The 25,398-nt window shown below is 47.4% G+C and overlaps 1 protein-coding gene across 3 annotated transcripts in view; it reads left to right on the forward strand.

The window, feature by feature from the left end:
- LRRC1 (leucine rich repeat containing 1) overlaps positions 1-25,398 on the forward strand; it is a 171,998-nt gene that overhangs the window by 113,044 nt on the left and 33,556 nt on the right. For 2 of the 3 annotated variants that reach the window (XM_007055064.4, XM_043542375.1), the window contains one exon: positions 1,819-2,782. The exons of the other annotated variant lie outside the window; for it this stretch is intronic. In XM_007055064.4, the coding sequence (XP_007055126.2) occupies positions 1,819-1,977 (159 nt within the window). In that variant the 3' untranslated portion in view covers positions 1,978-2,782. Of the gene's footprint in view, positions 1-1,818; positions 2,783-25,398 lie in introns of those variants that run through there. 3 annotated transcript variants of the gene reach the window in all.

A 25,398-nucleotide genomic window follows, 5' to 3' on the forward strand; every position in this document is an offset into this window, starting at 1 on the left:
TAACAGCAACTACTTGTAAATATTGAGACTTTTAGCGCCAAAAGAACTTTCCGCAGACTTCTAAATGTCTCCCAAAACTTGCTGATAGTACCAATTTTGCATGCACATTTTCAGAGGCATGCTGATGTCTTCGCCTTCAGCCTAATTTGAAGTGAGCCTGCATCAAAACACAAATCTAAAAAAATCTCCAAACATGGGGATTTTCAGATCTGTACTCTCTCAAGAACATCTTAATTATAACACTCCAGACATGCTAGCAGAATGGCTTTATTCTGAAGAGTGACTTTGAAACAGACAGTATTTTTAACAATCACTTGCATATCAAATATGCTCATTTTACAAGTATACAGATATATTTTTTCCTTACTACCTGCTCTGTAGTAGACTGAACTAGCGATCTGACAAGCTAGGGTCCGTCCTTCTCAGAACCAGGAGTAAAGGGTTTAGCAGATCAGATTAGTCCCTCTGACATCTTTGCCAGCTGTGATTGCCTTGTATTGGTTTCCACAGGGGTAGCTGATGGAAACTTAGTAAGCAACTTTTGTGAATACACAAGGGGGAATATAATCTAGTTTATTTTTCTTCAGTTGTGTCATTTGTGCAGGGCTAACTGGAGTAAAAAGTAGTAAAACTAAATTTGGTCACTGAAGGCAGCATATGTGACTGGGGCAGCACACAGCAGAACTGCGTTTTGAATAAGGTGTCACTTTTCATAACTGAACCACATAAGGTTGTGAAATAAGAATCTTTAACTAAACTCTAAAACTTTTACCTCTTCTTATTGAACCACTTGTAATGAACTCGGAACAGCAGGCACTTTGAAACACTTTTAAAAATTCAAGTGCAGGACATTACTTGGGGATTTACAGACTGCCCTGAAGCAGTCCACTTTTGATATTGGAAAAAAAAATATGTATGTAAATCATTTTGTGATCTAATCAAAAAAGTGTTTTATTCAGCTAGTCGTTAATTCCCAACGTATGCCCCTTATAGTTCACTAATGCTACTGTAATAATGTAAATAATAGTACACAAAACACTTATTTTTAAAAATTATATACATATGCACCTGCACACACACTCATGCTGTTATACTTAATGTGGTATAGATTTTTTAAAAAGAAAATTAAAAGCTAATTCACTGGTTATTCAAATTATGCAAGTAAATCATCTTTTTCCATTTAGCTTTTGTCAACTTTCCTTGCACATATTCCAACATAAGGACATATTCTTCTCTAGCAGATGGTACAGAATTACTGAAAATAAACTGTTGTTATGTTCCCTCTCTTTCCCTCCAAGTTCAGTGTCTGTTTGGCAAAACATAATCTAATCCATTTCTTGATGATGGAAGGAGAGTAGAACATCACACAAACATTTACTTGACCATATAGAGAGACATCACAGAGAGGTGTTGTGGGATTTTTTCAAAAGCATCTGTTTTGTTTGGTTAATGGAATTAATTCCTAAATCACTTCGGCGGTTTTGAAAATCCCATGTAGTTTTTTCATGACCACCCCCCCCCGCCCCCACCACACACACACAACTGGGAACTTCTTTTGATGTGGATTTCAAATTAACAGGGCAGATTAGGAAAATTATGTGCCCAGAGTCTGTTCTCTCCCCCCCCCTTCCCCCCCAAAGACCTCTTTCACTGACTTCATCAACAAGCAGCTATGAAATTAACATATCTTGAAATTAACATTATGATTTTTAAAAATCATGTTATAGCTAATATTTGGTATTAAATGCTAAAACCTTGAAAGTGTGTGTGGTTCAAAAAGACAAAAGCAAAACCGTTTACTCCACTGTTTGTTTTTAGAGAACACTTCTAAGGCGAGCCACTCCACATCCTGGAGAGTTAAAGAACATGAAAAAGACAGTGGAGAATTTACGGAATGATATGAATGCTGCTAAAGGACTGGATTCAAACAAAAACGAGGTCACTAATGCCATTGACAGAGTGACCACTTCTGTGTAGAGTTACATCTCCAGGTTTTACCTCCTGTGTCTTCCCCTGCTGTTGAAATGTTCCTGTCGTCTTCTGGGACGTCATTCAGACCCCTTTGTTTTTAACCAGAACCTGATTCATCATCTCCTTGTATGTGGAAGGTGCTGATCACTGGAAGAAAGTGCCTTATCTCAGCCAGGCATTGAACCAATAATCTACAAATCAATATTGTACTTTTAATAGTTTAGTTTGTTTTTAATAAATAGAGTACACTACTGTATAGGTAGTGCCATATTTTTGTCTTACATGTGGGGAAATATGATTTTTCCTAAGTGCTGGGGTATCTTCTTCCCAGTTGCTAGATATGCTGGTGAGAAATATAGTTTTATGTGGAAAATGGATACATTTTTACTCTTTGGCAGCTCAGATGGTGTAAATTTTAAAATTTTGTATAGGAGTTTCATAACAAAATGGTGTATTTCATTTTTAAAAAGAAATTTATCTTAATCGGTACATATTTTAGTATTTGTGGAAGAGAACGTGAGTTTCATGGACAGTTGAATTCATTTGTTGTTTGTACTGCCCACTTGTGCCTTAATGTGTCTTGTACGTCAGACCAGTCTTAAAAGAAAACAGAAGCCTTGGGCAGAGCAAGGTTAAAACAGTCGTGCCTGTTTGGAAGTGTTCATTTCAAGCAGTAATTAACCTTTGGGGTATTACAAAAAAAAGGAAAACTGATGTTTATATCACAGGATTCAAATTTGTGAAGCACAACTGTTTATTTTATTGTATGCTGAGTTGAGATTAAATGACCAGACTGCTACTGTTTATTACACAATGCACTCACACTTTAACTTAATCATAAGGAAACCTCTTGTTTTGGATGCAATGATGGATTGCAGTCAATAGAAACTCATGCTCCCACTTTTAAAGTTGAATGTGCCATTTGTAAAATAAACAGAACAAAATGCACACTAGACTTTCAGAAGCACAGTATGAAACTAGTTTTATGTATGACACAAGAAGAGTGATATTCTTTTAAAGTGCTTTGCAGGTTTTATATCTACATATAAAACCACAATAAAATAAAAATCTGAAAGCCTCAGTAGCTTTTTATTGTATCATTAAAATTGCTATGATAAATATTCGAATTGACTTTATTTGTACATTTTATTGTGCTACATCTTAAATAAGTGAACACTGGCTTTATTAAGTTAAGTAAACACTGTTAAACTGAATGTAATGCTGTGGAAAGTACCAGATTTAACATATGTTGGAGACAGTAGTCTCTCAAATGCAGTGCAAATACAACACGAACAGTTGCATTGTAAGGTTTCTCATGTTGCCACTCTCAATGTTCCTGGACTGTGGCATACATATCAGACCAATTCAGTCTCCATATATATTAAATTCTTGACACTTCTGCTGAGACTTGAAACAATGGTGTCATAGAATCATAGAATCATAGAATATCAGGGTTGGAAGGGACCCCAGAAGGTCATCTAGTCCAACCCCCTGCTCAAAGCAGGACCAAGTCCCAGTTAAATCAGTTGAGTAAAGTCAGTTTTGATTGTATCTATGTTGTGTGTCTGTGTCCACTAGGAACTGGACCAAGACTGCTAACTTATCCCATGTAGACAACTGAATAGCCTTTAGGTTCAGAACACAGGTTTAATGTACCTAATGCATTCAGATGCAAGTCGATAACTGAAATGAACAGACTTAAATTGGATCAAAATAAACCTGTTACTTTCTCAGCACATAATCATTTGGAACTAAACCTTCTTGTAAACATTTGAATGTTTGACAGGAAGACTTGAGAAACTTACAGCAAGGAAATTCTTTGTCCGGTTTGTATTGTTAGCAAGAATATTTTGAAGGCTAAAGAAACTGGCTACTGTAAACTTCAATTCTTCTTCGAGTGCTTGTTCATGTCCATTCCACATTAGGTGAGCCCGCGTCGCGTGCATGAGTGTCGGAAACTTTTCCCCTTAGCAGGCCCCGCCGGGAGTGGTGCCACTGCGCCGTGCATATATACCCCTGCCGCCCGACCCCCTCCAGTTCCTCCTTGCCGTCCGTGGCAGCGTTGGAACAACCTCTCTCTTGGATGAGAGCAATCCCTTAGCCTTTCTCATAGATAGCTGTTATCAGTTAGCATACCTTTGTTCTGGACTGATTAGGTGCTTGAAGGCTTCCAGCACCCGCCCCAGGCCCACGGGTTGAAGGCTTGTGCCACGTGCTGCAAGCCTATGCCAGTTAGTGACCCCCACGGCTCGTGTCTACGTTGCCAGGGGGAAGAACATCAAACTGAGCGGTGTAAGATTTGCAAGGTGTTCAAGCCAAGAACAAAGAAAGAAAGAGACTTTTGTTTAAAGCAGTTGTTGATGGAAGCCGCATTGCAGCCACCGGACCCGGAGCGCCTGATGCCGGCTCCAGCTTCCTCGGTGCGAAGTGTCCCGGAGCCGTCGGGAAACCCGGCACCGGCTAAATACCGAAAGCTGTCGGCCCCAGAGAGCCAGACTAGGCCCCAGCACCACTCGTCCTCCATGGCGCAGCCAAAAGGAAGGCGCAGACGTTCCCTGCATAGAAGCACCAATAAGTGTGGGAAGGCCACTGTACCGGCGCTGGCACCGGTGGCTTCAGCACCATAAGTCCCAGGCCTAAGTGAGCTCAGTGCGGATGATGGGCTCGAGGATTTAATGGATCAGCCCTCCACGCCTCGTACCTTTTGAGTCGGCAAAGGACCTCATTGAGCTGTCGGCAACGAGCCCCCTCCCATATAGGGAGAATCCTCCGGCACCCATGCCACGGGTACCGTTGAGGGGTAAGCTGGCAATGGTGTGCCGTTAGAGGACACTGTCCCAGCATCGCTCCCGGAGTTGGTCCCAGTCGAGCTCTGCATCTGCGGACTCCCATTACCCCACGGCTCAGAAGAAAGTCACGTTACCGGGAGTGGGTCGGCGCGAGGAAGTAACGGAAGAGTCATGACGCTCTCCGGCACCGATTAGAGACTGGCACTGGGAGGAGTTGAGATGGCCCTCGCCGGAGGACTCCCGCAGACGCCGATCCTGGTCCTGAGAACACTGGTGCCGGTCCCGGGGATGTCGGCACCGGTCTCACTCCGGTTCCGTTAGGAGCCATTCGTCGACCTCCCGCCAGCACAGATCATCGGCACCACAGTGGCCTTTGCAGTCAGCATCGCTGCAGTCCGGCACCGACTCCAGCCGTTACAGTTACTCACACCATGCTCCGGACGGCAAGGACCCTCAGATGGGGTGGTACCCCCAATGGGGGCCACCAGGTCATTGGCCTTTCTGGCCTCCTTGGGCCTATCAACAGTGCCAAGGGGTCCCGTCCAGGGCGAGCTACTCGTTGCAGCGGTCCCATTCCACGCACCGGTGCCCAACGACACCGGAAACTACAGTATCCAGGCCTCCAGCATCCCCCCAAGATAAACCGGAGAGACCAGCACCAACTCCGGTGTCGCCTCAAAGTCTCCCAGCCTGAGCCAGAGGCCCCTCCCATGGGAGAAGGGGAGCAGGAGGACCAGCCAGAGCGGGCTGAGCAGCTGCTAACCTCGTCATCCCCGGATGAGGCGGTGGCAGGAACAGCGATGTCTGGCCCTCCACCCATAGACCACAGAGCCCGCCAGGAGTTACTGCGTAGGGTCACCCAGAACCTGGGGTTGCAGGCTGAGGAGACGGTTGAGCAGGAGGACCCCATGGTGGACATTTTGAGCCCCGAAGGTCCATCTAGAATAGTGCTCCCCCTCATTAAGACCATCCAATTGAATTATAAGACTATATGGCAGACCCCGGCCTCCAGCGCTCCAACGGCCAAAGGTGTGGAGCGCAAGTACTTTGACCCGTCAAAGGGCTATGAATTCTTGTTCAGCCACCCAAGTCCATGCTCCCTGGTGGTCTCGGCGGTGAACGAAAGGGAGCGTCCTGGTCAACAGGCCCCGGCACCTAAGGCCAAGGAGGCAAAACACCTGGACCTTTTTGGCAGAAAGGTGTACTCGTCAGGTGGCCTTCAGTTGAGGATTGCTAACCAGCAGGCCATCCTCAACAGGCATAATTTTAACTCCTGGGCAGCGGTGGGGAAGTTTAAGAACAAGCTCCCGCAAGGTTCCCAACAGGAGTTTACAGCCCTGGTGTACGAGGGCAAGGCAGTAGCTAAGACCTCTCTCCAGGCCTCCCTGGATTCAGCAGACATGGCGGCCAGAACAATCGCATCGGGGTGGTCATGAGGCACTCTGCATGGCTGCAGGAGTCAGGCCTGCCACCTGAGGTCCAGAGTACGCTTCAGGACCTCCCCTTTGAAGGGTCTGGGCTCTTTTTGGACCAGACATTCGCGCGGCTGCATAGCCTCAGGGACTCGAGGGCTACACTTAAGTCGCTGGGTATGCACACGCTGGTGACACAGAGGAAGCCCTTTAAGCTGCAGCCTCCGCCTCAGCACCAGTACCAGTACCAGCCTCGTCACAGGCATGAACCTTACTGTAGGTGATAACAGGGATAACAGGCGATGGCGCAATAATAACAACAATAATGCTCCGGGTCAGAACCATGGTCAGCACAAATCCCAGCTGGGCACTAAGCCAGGCTTTTGAAGGTGCGCTCAAGGACAGCATACCAAACCAGTCACCGGATCTGTCCCCTTGTTTCCTGAACTGCCTGGCCCGTTTCTCCCGAGCATGGTCCAGCATTACGTCGGACCGTTGCGTCTTATGCATGGTACAGAACAGGTACTCGCTACAATTCTCTTCCTTCCCTCCCTCCCACCCCCCTTCCCCATCCCTCTTCAGGGACCCCTCTCACGAGCATCTCCTAGAGAGCAAGATTCGCTTGCTGCTGGAGGTGTGGGTGGTAGAGGCGGTGCTGCACGGCCTAAGGGGGAAAGGTTTCTACTTCCGGTACTTCCTCATCCCCAAGACCAAAGGGGGCCTTCATCCCATTTTAGACCTGCGCGGGCTCAACAAGTTCCTGGTCAAGGTCCGGTTCCGCATGGTCTCTCTGGGTACCATCATCCCTTCCCTGGATCTGGGAGGCTGGTACGCTGCCCTCGACATGAAGGACGCATACTTTCGTCTCGCCATCTACCCAGCACATCGGCGGTTCCTGCGCTTCACCGTGGGCCAAGAACATTACCAGTTTGCGGTTCTCCTGTTCGGTCTAGCCATGGCCCCACTGGTGTTCACAAAATGCGTGGTGGTGGTGGTGGCCTTCTTACGGAGGCAGGGGATCCAGGTTTACCCGTACCTCGACGACTGGCTCCTGGGGGATCGAGCTGAAGCCGAAGTGCAGGGCCACGTGGAGGTGTCCCTGAGATTGTTCCGTGAGCTAGGGCTCCTGGTCAATGTCCCCAAGTTCACTCTCTTGCCCACGCAGAAAGTGGAATTCATAGGGGCGGTCCTGGACGTGGTGCAGGCCAGGGCAAGCATTCCAGTGTCCTGATTCTGGGCTATCCAGCAAGTGGTGGCCTCCTTGCACCAGTTTCCAATGGCAACGGCCAGGTGCTGCCTGCGGCTGCTGGGCCACATGGCAGCATGCACGCATGTGGTCAGGCATGCCAGACTGAGACTCAGGACTCTGCAGGCGTGGCTCGCTCGGGTGTACTGCCCAGGCAGGGACCCCCTGGACTTGGTAGTGACAGCCCCAAGAGGTGTGCTGGACTCCCTGCTGTGGTGGCAGTCCCAGCCTGTGGTTTGCGAAGGCATCCCCTTTGCCTCCCCACAACCGGACCTGACGCTGGTGACAGACACGTCAGACCACAGATGGGGGGCTCACTTGGGGGACCTCAGGACTCAGGGCTTGTGGTCCGGAGCAGAGCGGTCGCTCCATATCAATGTGAAGGAGCTCAGGGTAGTTCGTCTAGCCTGCCAGACCTTTCACGCCACTCTGAGTGGTCACAGCGTGACAGTTCTGACAGACTACACTACTGCCATGTCCTATATAAACAAGCAGGGTGGGGTCCATTCCTCGCTGATCTGTCACGAGGCTCTCCTCCTCTGGGACTTTTGTATAGCCCACGCCATTCACCTCTAGGCGTCGTATCTCCCATGGGTGCGAAACGAGCTGGTGGACTACCTCAGCAGGTCATATTGCATGCACGAGTGGACACTCAGAGCAGACGTCGTGCTTTCGCTCTTCCACAGGTGGGGGTTTCCTCGGGTAGACCTGTTTGCCACCAGGGCCAACGCCCAGTGCCCGCACTTCTGCTAGTTCCAGGGCCACAGCCTGGGCTCAGTCACAGACGCATTTGCAATCCTGGGGGGAGGGGGCTTGATGTATGCTTTTCCTCTGCTCCCCTTGGTACACAAGGTCCTGCTCAAGGTACACAGGGACAGGGCAGCAGTGGTCCTCATCGCCCTGGTGTGGCCACTCCAGCACTGGTACACAACGCTCCTAGAGCTGTCGGTGGAGGCCCCGGTAGTCCTGCCCCTACACCGGGACCTCATCACGCAGGACGGCGGGCGGCTTCTCCACCCCAACCTGCAATCACTACACTTGACAGCATGGAAGCTCTGTGGCTAAATGCCTTGGAGAGCCAGTGCTCCCTTCCTGTGCAGCAGATTCTGCTTGGCAGTAGGAAGCCCTCTACCAGGGCTACTTATGTGGCCAGGTGGAAAAGGTTCTCGCATTGGTGTGAGCCCCGACAGGTGCGGCCGTGCCAGACCCCAGTGCAAGCCATGCTTGAGTACCTCTTGCACCTCAAGCAGCAGGGGCTGGCCCCGTCCTCACTCAGAGTGCACCTGGTGGCCATCTCCGCCTTCCATCCGGGGTTTTCGGGTGGCTCGGTGTTTTCCCACCCAGTGGTGGGATGGTTCCTTAAAGGATTGGAGAGGATGATTCCGTACTCATGCCCCGCAGTCCCTCCTTGGAACCTTAACTTGGTCCTCTCTAAGCTCATGGGACCCCCGTTCGAGCCCCTCACTACCTGCTCCCTCCTCCACTTTTCCTGGAAGGTGGCATTTCTGGTGGCCATTACCTCGGCCAGAAAGGTGTCTGAGCTGAGGGCTTTCACCTCTGAGCCACCATATACAGTATTTCACAAGGATAAGATGCAGCTCCGACTGCACCCCAAGTTTCTCCCTAAGGTGGTCTCGCAATTCCATTTGGGCCAGGACATTTGTCTGCTGGTGTTTTTTCCAGAACCCCATACGGACCCGAGTCACCGCAGCCTACACACCTTGGATGTCCGTCGAGCGCTGGCATTCTATTTGGAACGCACCAAGCCCTTTCCTAAATCCGCGCACCTGTTCGTGGCCGTAGCCGACAGGATGAAAGGCCTCCCGGTGTTGATGTAGCATATCTCGTCTTGGATTATAAGCTGCATCCGGGCGTGCTATGAGCTCGCAGGTGTTCCAGCCCCGGCGGTCACGGCCCACTCGACCAGGGCGCAAGTGACTTCCACGGCTTTCCTGGCACAGGTCCCGATCCAGAAGATCTGCAGAGCAGCCACCTGATCGTCGGAGCACACCTTCACAACCCACTACGCAGTCAACCAGCAGGCCAGAGAGGACACGGCAGTTGGCAGAGCGGTCCTCCAATCAGTTGTTCCGTGACTCCTACCCTCCTCCAGAGGTAAGCTTGTGATTCACCTAAGGTGGAATGGACGTGAACAAGCACTTAAAGAAGAAAAAACGGTTACTTACCTTCTCGTAACTGTTGTTCTTTGAGATGTATTGTTCACGTCCATTCCACCACCCACCCTCCTACCCCTCTGTTGGAGTCGCCGGCAAGAAGGCACTGGAGGGAGACGGGCGGCAGGGGTATATATGTACGGTGCAGTGGCGCCACTCAGGGGCCCTGCCGGCCCGACGGGAGCCGCTAAGGGAAAAAGTTTCCAAAGCTCGTGCACGCGACGCGAGCACACCTAATGTGGAATGGACGTGAAGAACAACAGTTACGAGAAGGTTAGTAACCGTTTTTTTTTTTTTCCTTTAGCAGGCACAGAAAGGGGAGTGGGGGTGGCAGGCAGAAACAATAATAGAACTTCTTCTTCAAGTAGATGCAGCTATGTATTCTACTTAGGTGTGTGCACATCCAGTGGACTGGGGCCAGAGAACTTTGCCCAGCAGTACCTTTAGGAGAGGTGCTCACAGCCCTAGCCCTTCCCCAAGCCATACAAGGGCAGCACGGCTCTGACCCTCTCCGTCCCTGCTTTCAGCCCATGGCTACAGTCAGAACTCTGCTTTTGGTCTCAGTTTCTGATAATTTTTTTTTCTTGTATATATTAGTTAGTACATTAGGTTAAGTTTAGTATGGTATTAGAGTAGTTGGCTGTCCTGTGTAGTGCCCTCACCAGGGTTCCAGCATTGTCCATTGTGTGGGGGGGCCATCCCCAACAATGATTCTCACACAAGGTGCTTGTGTCTCAGTGAAAGACACATTAAAGAGTTGTGCTCCATCTGCAAGTCATTCAGAGAGGATTCAGGGGGTAAGACACTTGCAGCTGAAGCAGCACCTGCTGGAGCAGGCCATGAGGATGGAGGCCCTTGTGTGATCGGCAGTCGCTTTCAAGTGATGTCACTCTGCACTTTGGCTCAGCCATTTCCCCAAAGAGGAAGGGGTCATTCTCCCTCTGCTGGTACAACGAGGAAGAGGTGCCATAAAACAAATAAGGACCACTCAGGGAGACTCCACCACATTTTCTAAGAGGAGTGCTGACGGGCACCATACTCTGTCTGGCACACAGGATGGAGCAGTCCATCCAGCTGCTCCCCAAAACCACTCCCAAGATAGGGTAAGAGCCTGTACCATCAACTCTGGTTCTGGCCATGAGGTGTCTGTTGAGTCCAATACCAATGACATTGGCACCAGCGCTGACTACCTCCACTCTGATGACATACTAGGCAGCATGGGCACTTACTGCATCAAACCTGTTTTGCCTCTCAGTCTTGGACTCTACACTGATTCAGGAGTTCTCTGGTGCCATGGCTTCTACTGTCTCTTCCTATGTTGTGCCATTGTCACCTTCTGGTTGCATCACAGAGCTTTGGGTTCGTCAGCACCACAGCTCGCACCGCCCGGGCCTCAGACAGTAGAGTAGATGCTGATGCAGGGTCCGGCACCAAAGGTCCCATTGATGCTGGTGCATCCTTTGGCACCATGGTTGTCTTGGCAGCAGATCCTTTTGAGTTAAGTACTGTCCTTAGCCTTGGTACTGGCACCTCTCCCAGAATCAGATGGGAGCGTGTTTCATTTGGTACCACAGGTGCCAATCCCCCCATTCCTCTTCAGCGCTGATGCTACCCCATATTGGACATCAGAAGTGTCTGCCCATTTGTTTGCTCCATTGGGGCTGGTTCCCTCATTGTCCCCAGAGAATCTCCAAGACTCCTCCAGAACAGATAGGCACGAGATAACCTTTGGCTCACCATCGGTACCGAGATTTGACATCTGTCCCACAGTTGAGGCAGGAGCTCTTGGCCTGGTGCCTGCTGGCCACCAATGACTTATCTGTATGCCCAGTGGCCTTCTTGGAATCTTTGGGATCTTTGGGATGCTCCTTGGTCTATGAGGTCCTACTCCTTGCCTCGCTCCAGAATGAGATTGCTGATGGTGGCTCCTGCTCCCAAACCATGTCAGCTGCAAGTGACTGCTGAGCCCTTTCACCCTGGACCTCTGGGGCTCTTCCCACTGTGGTGCAAGAATAGGATCCATCATTCGTGCACCAAACCACCTCCTCATCCTACCTGGACAACTCTACTGTGCCAGAATCTTCTTCTTCCTCTGTGCCAGAAAACTTTAAGCCATATTCAGACCTCCAGAGGTGTATGGCTTGGGTATCCAGGAGGATTCCTGCAGGAGAATTACTCATAAACTGTTGAATATTCTCAAATTATTAGCTCCAGGGAGAGTAACCCTCTCAATAAATGTGGCTCCTTTTGAAGTCTGCAAAGGCCTTCTGGAATTATCCAGCTTCATTGTCTCCTGTGGTGAAGTATTTGGAGAAGCGGTACTTTTTTCCACATGAAGGGTTTTGAGGGTTTCTACTCCCACCTGGCCCCTAACTCTTTGGTGGTAACTGCAGCAAATGGCAGGGCACAACAGAGAAGGTATAAGTCCATGCCTAAGGATGAAGAGCCCAAAAGGATGGACTTGATGGAGAGGAATATTTATATCTCCTGTTCCCTGCAAATGCACATCACAGACTAGTAGGCATTGCTCTCTAAATATGACTTTGTCAATTGGGTGGCCATGTCTAAGATCATGGATAAATTACCAGAACCTTCCATAGAAGAGTTTAATGTCTCAGCCAGAATTATGGTATTGGCTGTGACCATGAGGAGGACCTCATGGCTGCAGGATTTGGTCATTGCACCCATTGTGCAGCAGACCATTGGGAGATTTAAAGTTTGATGCCTGGGTTTTGTTTTTAGAGAAAACTGACAAAATTTTGTACTTTTTTTAAGACTCCCAAGCTACTTTGTTCTTTCGGAGCCTATACTCCAGCCATGGAGAGATGCCACGATAGCGGTCAGCAACAGCAGCAATACCATCTGCAGATTTTTTTCTGGACAGTCCTACCTTCCTGTAAGGCAGCTGGACTATTCCTGGAAGGGCCACAGATCCCAGAGGAGCAGGTCTTCTGGTTCTGAGCTTAACCAGCCAGCTCTCCGTGCCCCCCTTCTCCTCCACCCCCCGCATCCAGTGAGTGCCCATTTTGACTTGTGTGTCCAGGACTGAGCCACTGGTGGCCTCTCCTCCATCCCCTCTGTTCAGGGACTTGTTGGCTTGTTTTTATGGTGTTTGGGACTTGATTACCATGGACAACTGGGTGCTAAGCACTGTCATATCAGATTGTGCCAGATAGTTTCTCTCCATCCTTCCTCCCCACCCCATCCGTCTTCAGGGACCTGTCTCACATGAAACTGCTCCTTCAGCAGGTTCAGTCTCTACTGGCTCTGAAGCCTGGCAAGGAGGTTCCCTTGCAGCACTGGGGGCAGGTTCTAAGCATTGGTATTTCCTGGTCTGCAGGACCAAGGAAGGGATGAGAGCTGTCCTGGACCACCACAATTTCAACATGTATGGCTAACCTAACAACTATCCTCCCAACCTTAATCATGACTAGCTTTCTGCCCTCAACCTGCAGGACACTTATTTTCTTGTAGTAATCTTTCCAAGCCATAGGAGGTTCCTCGGGTTTGTCATAGATGGCCGGCACTACCAGTTTACTATACTGACTTTCAGCATGTCTTTTGGTCCCCAGGTTTTTACCAAATGCCATGACTGTGGTAACATCATACCTCAGGAAAAGGGGAATTCATATCTTCCTGTATTGGGACAATTGGTTACTGAGATGCAAGTCCAGAGAGGAAGTCCTCTGGCATGTCCATTTCACATTACTGTTCAGTCGCTCAGGTCTCATCCTAAACGACAAGAAGTCAACACTGGTTCCAGCTCCAAGAATCAAGTCCATTGGGGCCCTGAGAGCATTTGAGAGCATTTCTACTGACCAAGAAATTCCAGGAAATTTGCCATCTATATCTGGAGTTTCACTCTCAATTCTCAACCACAGTCCAAGTATCTCTGAGATTGCTAGGGCATATAGCTGCATGCACAAGCTGGTCCAAGATACCAGGCTGCACCTACATTCTCTTCAGATGTGGCTGAAGTTGGTCTATCATCTCAGTTCTCATCCTTTTGGACAGACTGGTCCAACTTCCTCCACCAATCCTGGACTGGACAGGTTGGGGAGTGCATCTGGGGTCACTGAAAGTTCAAGGCCTATGGTCTGAACTGGAAGCGTCTCTGTATATCAATGTCCTGGAGCCTCCTGCTATCTATGCTGCCTGTCGGCCCCTCTGAGATCACATCAGAGACTAGGCAGTGCACATCCTTACAGACAATATTGTGGTGGTGTATTTATGTGAACAGACTGGAGAGCATGCTCCAACATGCTGTGTTAGGAGGTGATCAGGCTCTGGCAGTTTTTTGCATTGGGGAAGATGCACGGTCAATCACTTACCTTGGATCCAGAATCACCTGGCGGATCACCTCAACATATATTTCTCCCTGAATCACAAAAGGTTGCTAAAGCCCAGTCTCCTGCAGTTCATTTTTGCAATTTGGGGCATCCCAACAATCAACTTGTTCATCACAAGAGACAACAAGAAACGTCAACTGTTTTGCTTCCAAAGGGGGTCTCAGTTTGGTCTCCTTTTCACTTGGAATCAGCACTCCTGTATGTATTTGCTCCAATTCCAGTCATCCTGCAGGACGTTCCCAAGCTGAAATTGGACTGTGTCAAGCTCATTCTCATTGTCCCAGCCACGCTGGAGCAATGTTGGTTCTCCAACCTCCTCGCATTATTGGTTCAGCCTCTCATATCCCTTCCTCCTTATCCTGATCGCCTGACTCCAGTATCTTGATGTGTTCAGTTCCCTGCATCTTACAGCATAGATGCTGCATAGTTAAATGATGAGGAGGAGCAATTTTGGAGGTGGTCCAGCAAGCCTTGCTCAATAGAAGAAAGCCCTCCACAGGAGCAACCTATTTTGGCCAAGTGGAAGCAGTTCTCAATATGGTCATTAGCCTGGCAAGTTCGTCCAGAACATCTTGGAGTATGTGTTACATGTTCAGTCTTCTGGTCTTACACTTAAGTTCATTGAGAGCTCACCTGTTGGCATTTTCAGCCTTTCATCTGCCCATCCATTGGAAGTTGGTGTTTTCAAGAACCTCACTGCCATGGGGTTTGAAAAGAGTCACTTGTCTCCACCTGCCAGTGAAAGAGACAATTCATTTGCGTGACCGTAATGCTGTCCTAGTGGCTCCTATAGGGCCTCTGAGGCTCTGACAACTTCTTTCTCCCTTCTGTGTTAGAAAACTGCCTTTCTTGTGGCAATAACGTGTGCAAGGAGGATGGGTGAGTTGTAGGCTTTGATAGTGGAACCCCCTATATGCAATTTTCTAAAGACACAAAGCAATCCTGCATCCGCACCATAAGTTTTTATCCAAAGTGGTTTCCCATTTGCACGCGAACCAAGTGCCCCATTCAACCCCAGAGGAACAATGTCTTCACACATTGGATGTGTGACGATGTTTAGCTTTTTATCTAGGTATGACCAAACTTTTCCACTCTCATCTTCTTTGTTTATATGCAAACCAAATGAAGGGTCAAGGGGTCTCTTCACAGATGATCTCCAGGTGTATAACTTCCTGTTTCATGCATACAGTGTGTAAAGTAGCCCAGGCTACGTCTCCTCAAAGGGTGTTAGCTCATTCTAACAGAGCCCGGGGAATGTTGACGGCATTTGAGTGACATTCCTATATTGGACGCTTGCTGGGTTGCCACTTGGTCCTCAGTGCATATTTTTACAAGTCACTATGCTGCATCTAGATTAGATGCAAACTTTGGGAGTGAGTCCTGCTGTCCTTGTTGAAACAGACGTTACACCACCTCCTGCCAGTACTGCTTATGAGTCACCTAAGTAGACTACACACCTGCATCTACCTGAAGAAGAGAAAACTGTTACCTAACTGTTTTTCAAGATGTGATGCACCCACGCTCCATCCCCACTGCATCAGTGTCTAGACTTCTGATGTTTGGTGTGAAAGGACTGAGGGGGTCGGGACAATGCAGCCCTTATGAGATCGGGGAGGGATTCATGAGCACTGTTCCTATGCATCCTGCTAGGCAAAGTTTTCTGGCTCCAGTTCACTGGGTGCAAACACGCTGAAATAGAATAGTATCTTCATCACATTTCAAAGAGCAACTTTGAGGTAGGTACTTACTTACAGGTAGGTAACCATTTTTTATGAACATTATTAAATGTTTGTAATAATTATAATTACTTTGCATGCATTTTAAATCACTAAAACATCAGTAAAAGGTTTGAGTAGGGTATGCTTTCTTGCATTTTCCCACTGAGTGGTGAGTTGCAATACTGGTTTGTTCAAATGCTCCAAGTCAGGCTTATACAAAATCAATATTACAGACTCAAAATGTTGGGTATATCAGGTTAACACTTACTGTAACTTTCCTTTTCCTTCAGAATTTAACATGAACTCTGTATAATTTGTCCAGTTCCAATATAAAGTACATAGGTAATGCATTTCATGGTCTGATCTGGTCCCAAGTAGTCCAGGTTTGACCCTCAAAGCATGTTTATTTGCATGGTCTGCTACAGAGAATGGGTTTTGATAGGGATTAGGTTTACATGGAGTAAGGACGTTCTGTTTTGCTGGAGGCAGAGTTTTGCTTGTCATGGGTATGTTGCTATTTAATTTTATTTGTTCGTTTGTGGCAGGGTTGGCTATAACCTTTGAATAGGGTGCCTTTTTATTGTTTTGATAATCCAAATATTACAAAAGATCTGAAACTATGGTAGACTGTATAGCTAGAGTCCAGATAAACCTCAGCAAATCTGTTCTAGGATAAACCTTTTGCACTGGAGGAAAGCAAAAGTGGTAACTAGTGACATCATAGTCTCCTGTGATGACTGTACCATCCTCCGTTGGCAATTGATTAAAAAACATTCTTTCGTCTCTAGACTCTGGATGAGTAATCACAGAAGATTAGGGTTGGAAGAGACCTCAGGAGGTCATCTAGTCAAACCCCAATTAAATCATCCCAGCCAGGGCTTTTTCAAGCCAGGCCTTAAAAACCTCCAAGGATGGAGATTCCACCACCTCCCTAGGTAACCCATTCCAGTGCTTTACCACCCTCCTAGTGACATAGTTTTTCCTAATATCCAACTAGATCTCCCGCACTGCAACTTGAGACCATAGCTTCTTGTTCTGTCATCTGCCACCATGGAGAACAGCCGAACTCCATCCTCTTTGGAACCCCCCTTCAGGTAGTTGAAGGCTGCTATCAAATCCCCCCTCAATCTTCTCTTCTGCAGACTCAGTAAGCCCAGTTCCCTCAGCCTGTCCTCGTAAGTCATGTGCCCCAGCCCCCTAATAATTTAGTTGCCTCCGCTGGACTCTTTCCAATTTGTCCACCTCCTTTCTGTAGTGGGGGGGCCCAAACTGGACATAATACTCCAGATGTGGCCTCACCAGTGCCAAATAGAGGGGAATAATCACCTCCCTCACTCTGCTGGCAATGCTCCTACTAATGTAGCTCAATATGCCATTAGCCTCCTTGGCAACAAGGGCACACTGACTCATATCCATCTTCTCGTCTACTGTAATCCACAGATCCTTTTTGGCAGAACTGCTGTTTAGCCAGTAGGTCCCCAGCCTGTAGCGGTGCATGGGATTCTTCTGTCCTAAGTACAGGACTCTGCATTTGTCCTTGTTAAGCCTCATCAGATTTCTTTTGGCCCAATCCTCCAATTTGTCTAGGTCACTCTGGACCCTATCCCTACCCTCCAGTATATCTACCTTTTCCCCCCTCCCCCAGCTTAGTGTCATCCGCAAACTTGCTGAGGGTGCAATCCATCTCATCATCCAGATCATTAACGAAGCTGAACAAAATCGGCCCCAGGACCGACCCCTGGGGCACGCCGCTTGATACCTGCTGCCAACGAGACATTGAGCCATTGAGCCCTACCCGTTGAACCCAATGATCTAATCAGCTTTCTATCCACCTTTTATAGTTCATTCATCCAATCCATACCTTTTTAACATGCTGGCAAGAATACTGTGTTAGACCGTATCAAAAACTTTGCTAAAGTCAAGGTATATTATGTCCACCGCTTTCCCCATATCCACAGAGACAGTTATCTCATCATAGAAGGCAATCAGGTTGGTCAGGCATGACTTGCCCTTGATGAATCCATGTTGACCGTTCTTGATCACCTTCCTCTCCTCCAAGTGCTTCAAAATGGATTTCTTGAGGACCTGCTCCATGATTTTTTCAGGGGTGAGGCTGAGGTGAGGCTGACTGGTCTGTAGTTCCCTGGATTCTCCTTCTTCACTTTTTTAAAGATGGGCACTCTATTTGCCTTTTTCCAATCATCCAGGACCTCCCCCGATTTGCCACAAGTTTTCAGAGATAATGGCCAATGGCTCTGCAATCACATCAGCCAACTCCCTCAGCACCCTCGGATGCACTGCATCCAGCTCCATGGACTTGTGCATGTCCAGCTTTTCTAAATAGTCCTTAACCTGTTCTTTCACCACTAAGGGCTGCTCACCTCCTCCCTGCATTGTGCTGCCCAGTGCAGCAGTCTGGGAGCTGACCTTGTCTGTGAAGACTGATGCAAAAAAGGCATTGTGTACTTCAGCTTTTTCCACATCATCTGTCACTAGGTTGCCTCCCCCATTCAGTAAAAGTCCCATACTTTTCCCTGACCACCACCTTGTTGCTAACATATCTATAGAAACCCTTCTTGTTACCCTTCATATCCCTTGCTAGCTGCAACTCCAGTTGTGCTTTGGCCTTCCTGATTTCACCCCTGCATGCTCAAGCAACATTTTTATACTCCTCCCTAGTCATCTGTTCAAATTTCCACTTCTCGTAAACTTCCTTTTTGTGTTTAAGCTCACCGAAGGTTTCTCTGTTAAGCCAAGCTCGTCGCCTGCCATATTTTCTGTTCTTTCTGCACATCGGGATGGTTTGTTCCTGCGCCCTCAATAAGGCTTCTTTAAAATAGAGCCAGCTCTCCTGGATTCCTTTCCTTCTCATATTAGTCTCCCAGGGGATCCTGCCCATCAGTTCCCTGAGGGAGTCAAAATCTGCTTTTCTGAAGTCCAGGGTCCGTATTCTGCTGCTCCTTTCTTCCTTTTGTCAGGATCCTGAACTCGACCATCTCATGGTCACTGCTGCCCAGGTTGCCACCCACTTCTACTTCCTCTACCAATTCTTCCCTGTTCGTGAGCAGCAGGTCAAGAGGAGCACGGCCCCTAGTTGGTTCCTCCAGCACTTGCACCAGGAAGTTGTCCCCAACACTTTCCAAAAACTTCCTGGATTGTCTGTGCACCACTGTATTGCTCTCCCAGCAGATATCACTAGCGTAAAAGAAAACGTTGGCCTGTAATTTGGGTCTTGTCCAACACTCCTTCAAAGGTTCAGGTTCATGCCAAACTCCCTTCCATCTACACACAAATCTGTCTGACTCAGGCCAATAAGTTGGCATAACCCAGCCCCTAGGATCTGGGGGTGAATCCAAGCCAGGTTCTATTGGACTCTCATTCATTTTGCAGTGTGAATGCAGTTTGGGTCAGTCTCCCCAGACTCAAGTCCTGAGAGTCCACCAATACTATCCCATGGGCCACTGTTCCGTTCCTTTCCTTTCTATCCCAAGAATAGCCAATCAACTCCTAGGAAACAGAAGCAACCTCAGTGATTCAAGTACAGCCAGTGGTGAGCTGGAGCCGGTTCGCACTGGTTCGCTGGAACTGGTTGTTAAATTTAGAAGCCCTTTTAGAAAGGGCTTCTAAATTTAACAACCGGCCAAAAGTGGCGCCTTGGGCATGAACTCCGTGGGTGCTCCAGGGCTGAATCAGCTGTTCGCGTGGGAAGCTGGGGAGGGCTGAGAAGCAAGTGGCAGCTTCGCGCTCAGGCCCAGGGAGGCAGAGGCAGAGTGGAGGTGAGCTGGGGTGGGGGGGCGCGAGGTGGGCTGCCGGTGCCGCAGCAGGTAACCCGGGGGGGGTCTTGCAGGGGAACCGCTCCCCGCCCCAGCTTGCCTCTGCCTCCCTGGGCCTGAGCGCGAAGCCGCTGCCTGCTTCTCAGCCCTTCCAGGCTTCCTGTGTGAACAGCTGATTCGCAGGAAGCCGGGGCGGGGGGGTGGAGAAGCAGAGCAGGGCGGCGTGTTCGGGGCAGAGGGAGAGCGGAGATGAGCTGGGGCCGGGCACGGGGCAGGGAGCTGCCAGTGGGGGCTCTGCACCCACCAGATTTTCCCTGTGGGTGCTCCAGCCCCGGAGCACCCACGGAGTCGGTGCCTAAGGTGCCATTTTTGATGTGATCAGTGGGGGGAGGGGCCACTCCCCCCCTCAGCTACGCTACCAAGCCCCTAGGAGCCAGAGGGACCTGCCGGATGCGTCCTGGGAGCTGCCCCAAGTAAGCAATGCCGGGACTCCCCACCTCACCCCCCGGCAGGTTCCTCTGGCTCTTAGGGGCATGGCGCAGTGGGCACCCACTACGGTGGCCCATGAGACCCTCCTTCCCAGTTCTGGGGGAAGTCAGGGGACGGGAGGGGGGTGGATGGGGCAGGGGTCCCGGGGGGGGCATCAACGAATGCGGGGCGTTGGATGGGTCGGGTTGGCCACAACCCCCTCGTGGGGTGAGGAGGGAACCAGTTGTTAAGATTTTGGCAGCTCATCACTGAGTACAGCAGGTTGGTGCTTAACCCTTCCATTTTACTCTGACCACTGAGCTACAAACAGAATGAACCGTTTCCTGCATTAGCTATGGCCAAGCATGACAAGAAGTCCTTTGCCAAGCATGCTACTACCTGGGCATGGGACCGCAGTCAGGTTCTGATAAATCTCTGGTATGAGGCAAAGCAAGATGTTCAACGTCAGTAAGTGTACCAAAAATGACGTGTACCAAGAAATCGTGGATAAACTGGCAGCGTTGGGGACCAGAGTAAGTGGCTCAAGAGCAGCGAATAGAAAGCCAGGAATGAGAACCATCATCTAGGAACTTGTCATCATCCAGCCTCTTTTTTGAGAACTTTGGCTACTGCTGGGCACTACGCTGAGCACTGAGCCAAGAGCGGTTCATGGTAGCCTGATCAGCCAGGATAGTGACCTTCTGACCCTGACTCTAACATAGCAGTGGAGGGAGAGTAGGCAGCTGTTGGATCAGGCTAGTGAAGTGACTTTGGTGGTCATGCCAATCCACTAAGAGGCTTTGCCTCCACAAAAGCTGTAGCATGACCCAGGTCCATACTTGAGGAAGGAGCTGTTTTATGACGCTCTCCCCGAGGCAGCCTGCCGGCAGCAGAAACCACTGCAGAAGCAGACCCAGAGCCTGGTAAGTTTCTGACTCTGTCTGTTGTTAATATGCAAATAGGAGGGATTTCCAGTTTATGACCCAATGCAATTTTTATTACAGGCTGTGTGGCTGCTCAAGCCTGGGCTGACAAACACTGAGCCTGTGGTTCAAGTCCCACAAACCCTGGGCTTACATTGCAGTGTAGACTTACCCCAAATCACTTGGACATTGTCTCCAGAGTGAAGTCACTGTGGAAGGGAATGTAATTTTAGGCTGCAGTTAGGACTCTGGTCTCACTTTGTCTATCTCCTTGAATGTTTACTGACAGCCTGGCTTTCCCTAATCTTTCATTAGTGAGAATCCAGGGCATGGCTGCAAGAGTATTAGACATGTTTGTTACCCTGGAAGGTAAAATTTCTAATGGAACTGTTGTCTTGTTAGGGGCCCTGTTAAAACCTTTTGTGCAGCAGGTTGGGATTTTAGCACACCACAGAGTGCAGCAATGTAGACTATTGAGGATGAGGACGTTTGGAAAGGTAGCAGAGTCGGCAGAGTGTCTGGGCTAGTGAATGCTATGTTACAACTGCCTACAGTGTGGCTGATGATACAAGAGCTGCTGTAAATGGTGATTTGAAAACTTACTGCTTTTCCTTCGTAGTAATTTGCCTTTCAAAACAGTTAAGAAATGGCAAAAGTCAGCTTGAATTTATGGACACTGGGTCCACAGACTGTTTTATATCATAAGAGATGACATGACTGGCAGAAACCAGTCTCATAGAACCTGGAGCTAATAAGAATTACAGTGACACCATTACAAAGTCAGCATTTGCTAAGTTACTACACTTGTCTGAGAACAATCTGTGCTTTAAATAGGAGATAGCAAATGCTAACTGTTCAATGGCCATCCCTTTACATAGTGTTTTTCTCCTAACACCACCACTGTAAAGTATAGCTGGTAAGTATTATTTACATTTAATAGAAAGGAAAACCAAGTTGATGCTGGGTCTAATTTCTTACACTAGTGCCTGTAACAGTTGTTTTCCTCTATCATAAATTAGCTGAATACATAACTAAGGAAAACCAGGATTCAGAGTGGTAGCCGTGTTAGTCTGTATCAGCAGAAAGAACGAGGAGTACTTGTGGCACCTTAGAGACTAACAAATTTATTTGAGCATAAGCTTTCGTGGGTAAAGCCCACTTCATCAGATGCATGCAGCATGCATATATATATATCTTCCTACTGTATTTTCCACTGCATGCATCTGATGAAGTGGGCTTTAGCCCATGAAAGTGTGTGTGTGTGTGTGTGTGTGTGTGTAAACACACACACAGAACTGAAAAAATGGAGGTTGCCATACCAACTCTTAACGAGACTAATTGACCAAGATGGCGGTGTGGATTAATATTAACATTTCAATACTGCCATTCTGCTTATGTGTAGTCATAGGGGTAAGGAGTTTGTTAGGCTCAACCTATTAAGTTCAGTAGTCCCATGTGTGAGCACCAAAAGCATTCTACATTTCTCAATAGTATATTTTCTGTGGTCTTTGTACAATAACAGATTTTTTTCAACCACTTGAGGTATTTATAGTGCAAAGTGTGGTTGTATTTTCACAGCTGTGATCTCACAGATGCACTGTGAGATTTTGTGTGTAGAGCTATAGGGCAAGCTTGCCTATTATATTCACTGCCTGGCCTTCATTATATTTAGCTGCTTTCATTATATTCAGCCATAACACAAGAAACCTACAGGTCTGTTTCCTGTAAGATATTAGCTGAAGCATAAGTTAGTATAAGTGTGGTTAAATCGGCCATAACCCTTGGCATAGATTAGTGGTTACCTTTAGATTTTGGGAACTAAGAAGAGCTTGCTCAATGGTAGGAGTTAGCATGTTTCAGTAAGTGCTACCGCAAGGAACATGGAAGTAATAACTGCAAATCCACTTAAGTAAAGAGTGATGGGTATGATCAGGAGCTGATATGGCAGTTACACGTATCAATATGCTAACCTACTATAGAATAAGTACATCTCAGTATTATGTGGGTGAAAAGGCTAAATATGGGCATGGAGGACTGAGCATGAGAAGATGATGCTCAGGCCCTATAACAGGACAGTCACCATGTGGTCTGGGGCTTGATCTTTCCTGGGTTTCTTCCATTGCTGTCTGCTTTTTCTACTGTTTGACCCTTCAACTCATTGAGGAACTTGGACCATTGGACACTGTGGCATGCCAAAGACAGTGCTGGTCCTTTTTGTCTCCTACCACTCGGTCCTCAACAAAGGGTGTGAGTATGTAATTCTAAGAGCTTATGCATAGAATGATACCACAGATAACAAGATAGAGATAATACAACATTGGGGTTATGTGGCTTGGGTCTTTTCTAGCTTTATCCATTATTTTAGTAAAGATACCTAACGTTTTACTTTGCTTTCAGTGTAGTCTTTGTCATCCACCCCGAAATTCCCCACAAAATAGTGAACTCCATAGTGTGTTTTCTGTGTAGCCCAATTCTGGAGGAAGAACCTTATCACAGTCAGATCAATTGGCCGTTAATTCAAACATTATTAACCTTAAAAAGGGTCAGGCAACATGTGTAAGCTTTGATGCCATGTTCTGTAAGTGGAATACTGTGGATGTACATGTTCAGTTAAGGCTACTCTTTCCTACAACATGAGAGTACAACAGCTGTTATTTTGGGGCTGTCCTTTATTAGGCTCCTCACCATAGTATTTGAACAGTCATGGGGAGTGTTCTCTACTAGTAAAGCAGAAGACTAGAAATCTGCACTCTCCTTTTCTGTTCCCATCTCTACCATTAACTTGTTTTGTCCCTAAGGGCAAAGCATTGAACTTCTGTGCCTCCATTCTTCCATCGCAAAAAGGGAGATATTAATGTTTACCAGAGTTGAGTGAATCATTTCCTGCAGTTCTTAGTGTGGCTGGTTGATGTGAACCAAGCCAATAATGATACCATCTTGTGCTATGATTCTTTCACATCTCACAACCTAGGTCTGATTAGGCTGCATTGCCACTTTGATAGGAGGGTACTGAGGGAACCCTATGGGCTGGTCTACACCAGGGCTTGAGTAATCACAGAACTCCGTTCCGGCCTTTTTTGCATTCTAGCCTCTGGTACTTTTGGTTCTGTTGCCTACGAGTGACTACTGGAAGTGTGTTTCAGCACTTTTTTTATTTTTTAGGATCTGATCACTGGTCTACACATAGCTTTTGCACCGATATAACTAAATCAGGGCAACTCTAGTCTAGAATGTGGACTCAGTTAGACTGGCATAAACATCTTTAGGATAAACACCACCTTTATGCTGGTATAACTGCATCCACAATAGGAGATTTTCAGTTCATCTATTTGTTTACTGAAATAGGTGCAAAAACTGAGTCAATAAGCTCTAAGGTACTGGTAGAATTGGTGTGGCTGTCACCTTAATCAGAACTGAAGGACTTTCTGATGCTGGATGCTGAGCCATGGGGTAGGGAGCAATACACTGTTGGTGTTTGCCATCTTCTGGATGAGATGCCAACCTGGAAGTCTTGATCAACTGTGGTGATTAATGATCTTGTGGCCATTTTGGGTTGTTTTTTTGTAAGTGTAGGAGCATTAACCCTGTGAGCCTAATCAAAATTCCAGTTTGAGTGATTACATTCTGCCCACCTCGTGAAACTTCAGTATCTGTTGGAAATAGCCTCTTCCTGTTCCTGAGAATATTGGTGGATTTAGTAATGTTGATGTGTGTGCTGTTCAGGTTAAGAGATTTGTGCACTTTTAAAAAAATCTGTTTGATTTTAAAGCACTTTGAAATCTTTCTCTCTTGAAAAGAGCTATATTAACGTACAATCCTTTTTGGTTGGTTAGAATGCTACATGCACTGTATACATAAAATGGCAAGGGAGTCTACTCTAGGAAAACACCTTGCAAAACTAAAACCAGTACCATATTTTCACAAATTTTAAAAAATATTTTAAAATATAAATAAACTTATTTTAAAAGCAGGGAACAAGCAGGTTGGAATGTGAAATTTGGGCTTTATGAGCTAGGTTATGGATAATAAAATGTGCTTCATTTTGCATGTTCTACACATCTGAAAATTCTGCCATGTTAACATTCCTTCTGCAAGTCAAAATACAATGTAATCAGTCTACTGCTATGAAGATTGTTTCTCTTTAATCTTAAAATGTAAATGAGTAGATCAGCCATTCTTCTCTTTTGAGTAATTGATTAGGATTTTGTTGTTGTTTTGCACAGATGATTTATAGCGATATGTGGTACTTGCAAACCTTTTTGCCTGTGGAAAACTCATTCCTATAGAGGATTTATTAGAGATTTTTTTTTTAATATCTGCACACCATTTTATTTGTGCCCTCATGAGGATAGCTTGTCCTCTTAACACACAAGGGTGTGACAAAAAATACTGTTCCATATGGATTGCTAAAGTTAAGATTTTGAGAGTTATTTTCAGTAAAAGTCAAGGATTGGTCCTGGGCAATAAATAAAGATTCACTAAAGCCCATGACCTGTCTGTGACTTTTACTAAAAATGGGGTAGGGGGGCTGATGGGGAATGACTGAAGCCCAAGGGAAGAGGGATGAGAGCCAGA

Source organism: Chelonia mydas, chromosome 3 (assembly GCF_015237465.2).
Source record: "Chelonia mydas isolate rCheMyd1 chromosome 3, rCheMyd1.pri.v2, whole genome shotgun sequence".
NCBI lineage: Eukaryota > Metazoa > Chordata > Testudines > Cheloniidae > Chelonia > Chelonia mydas.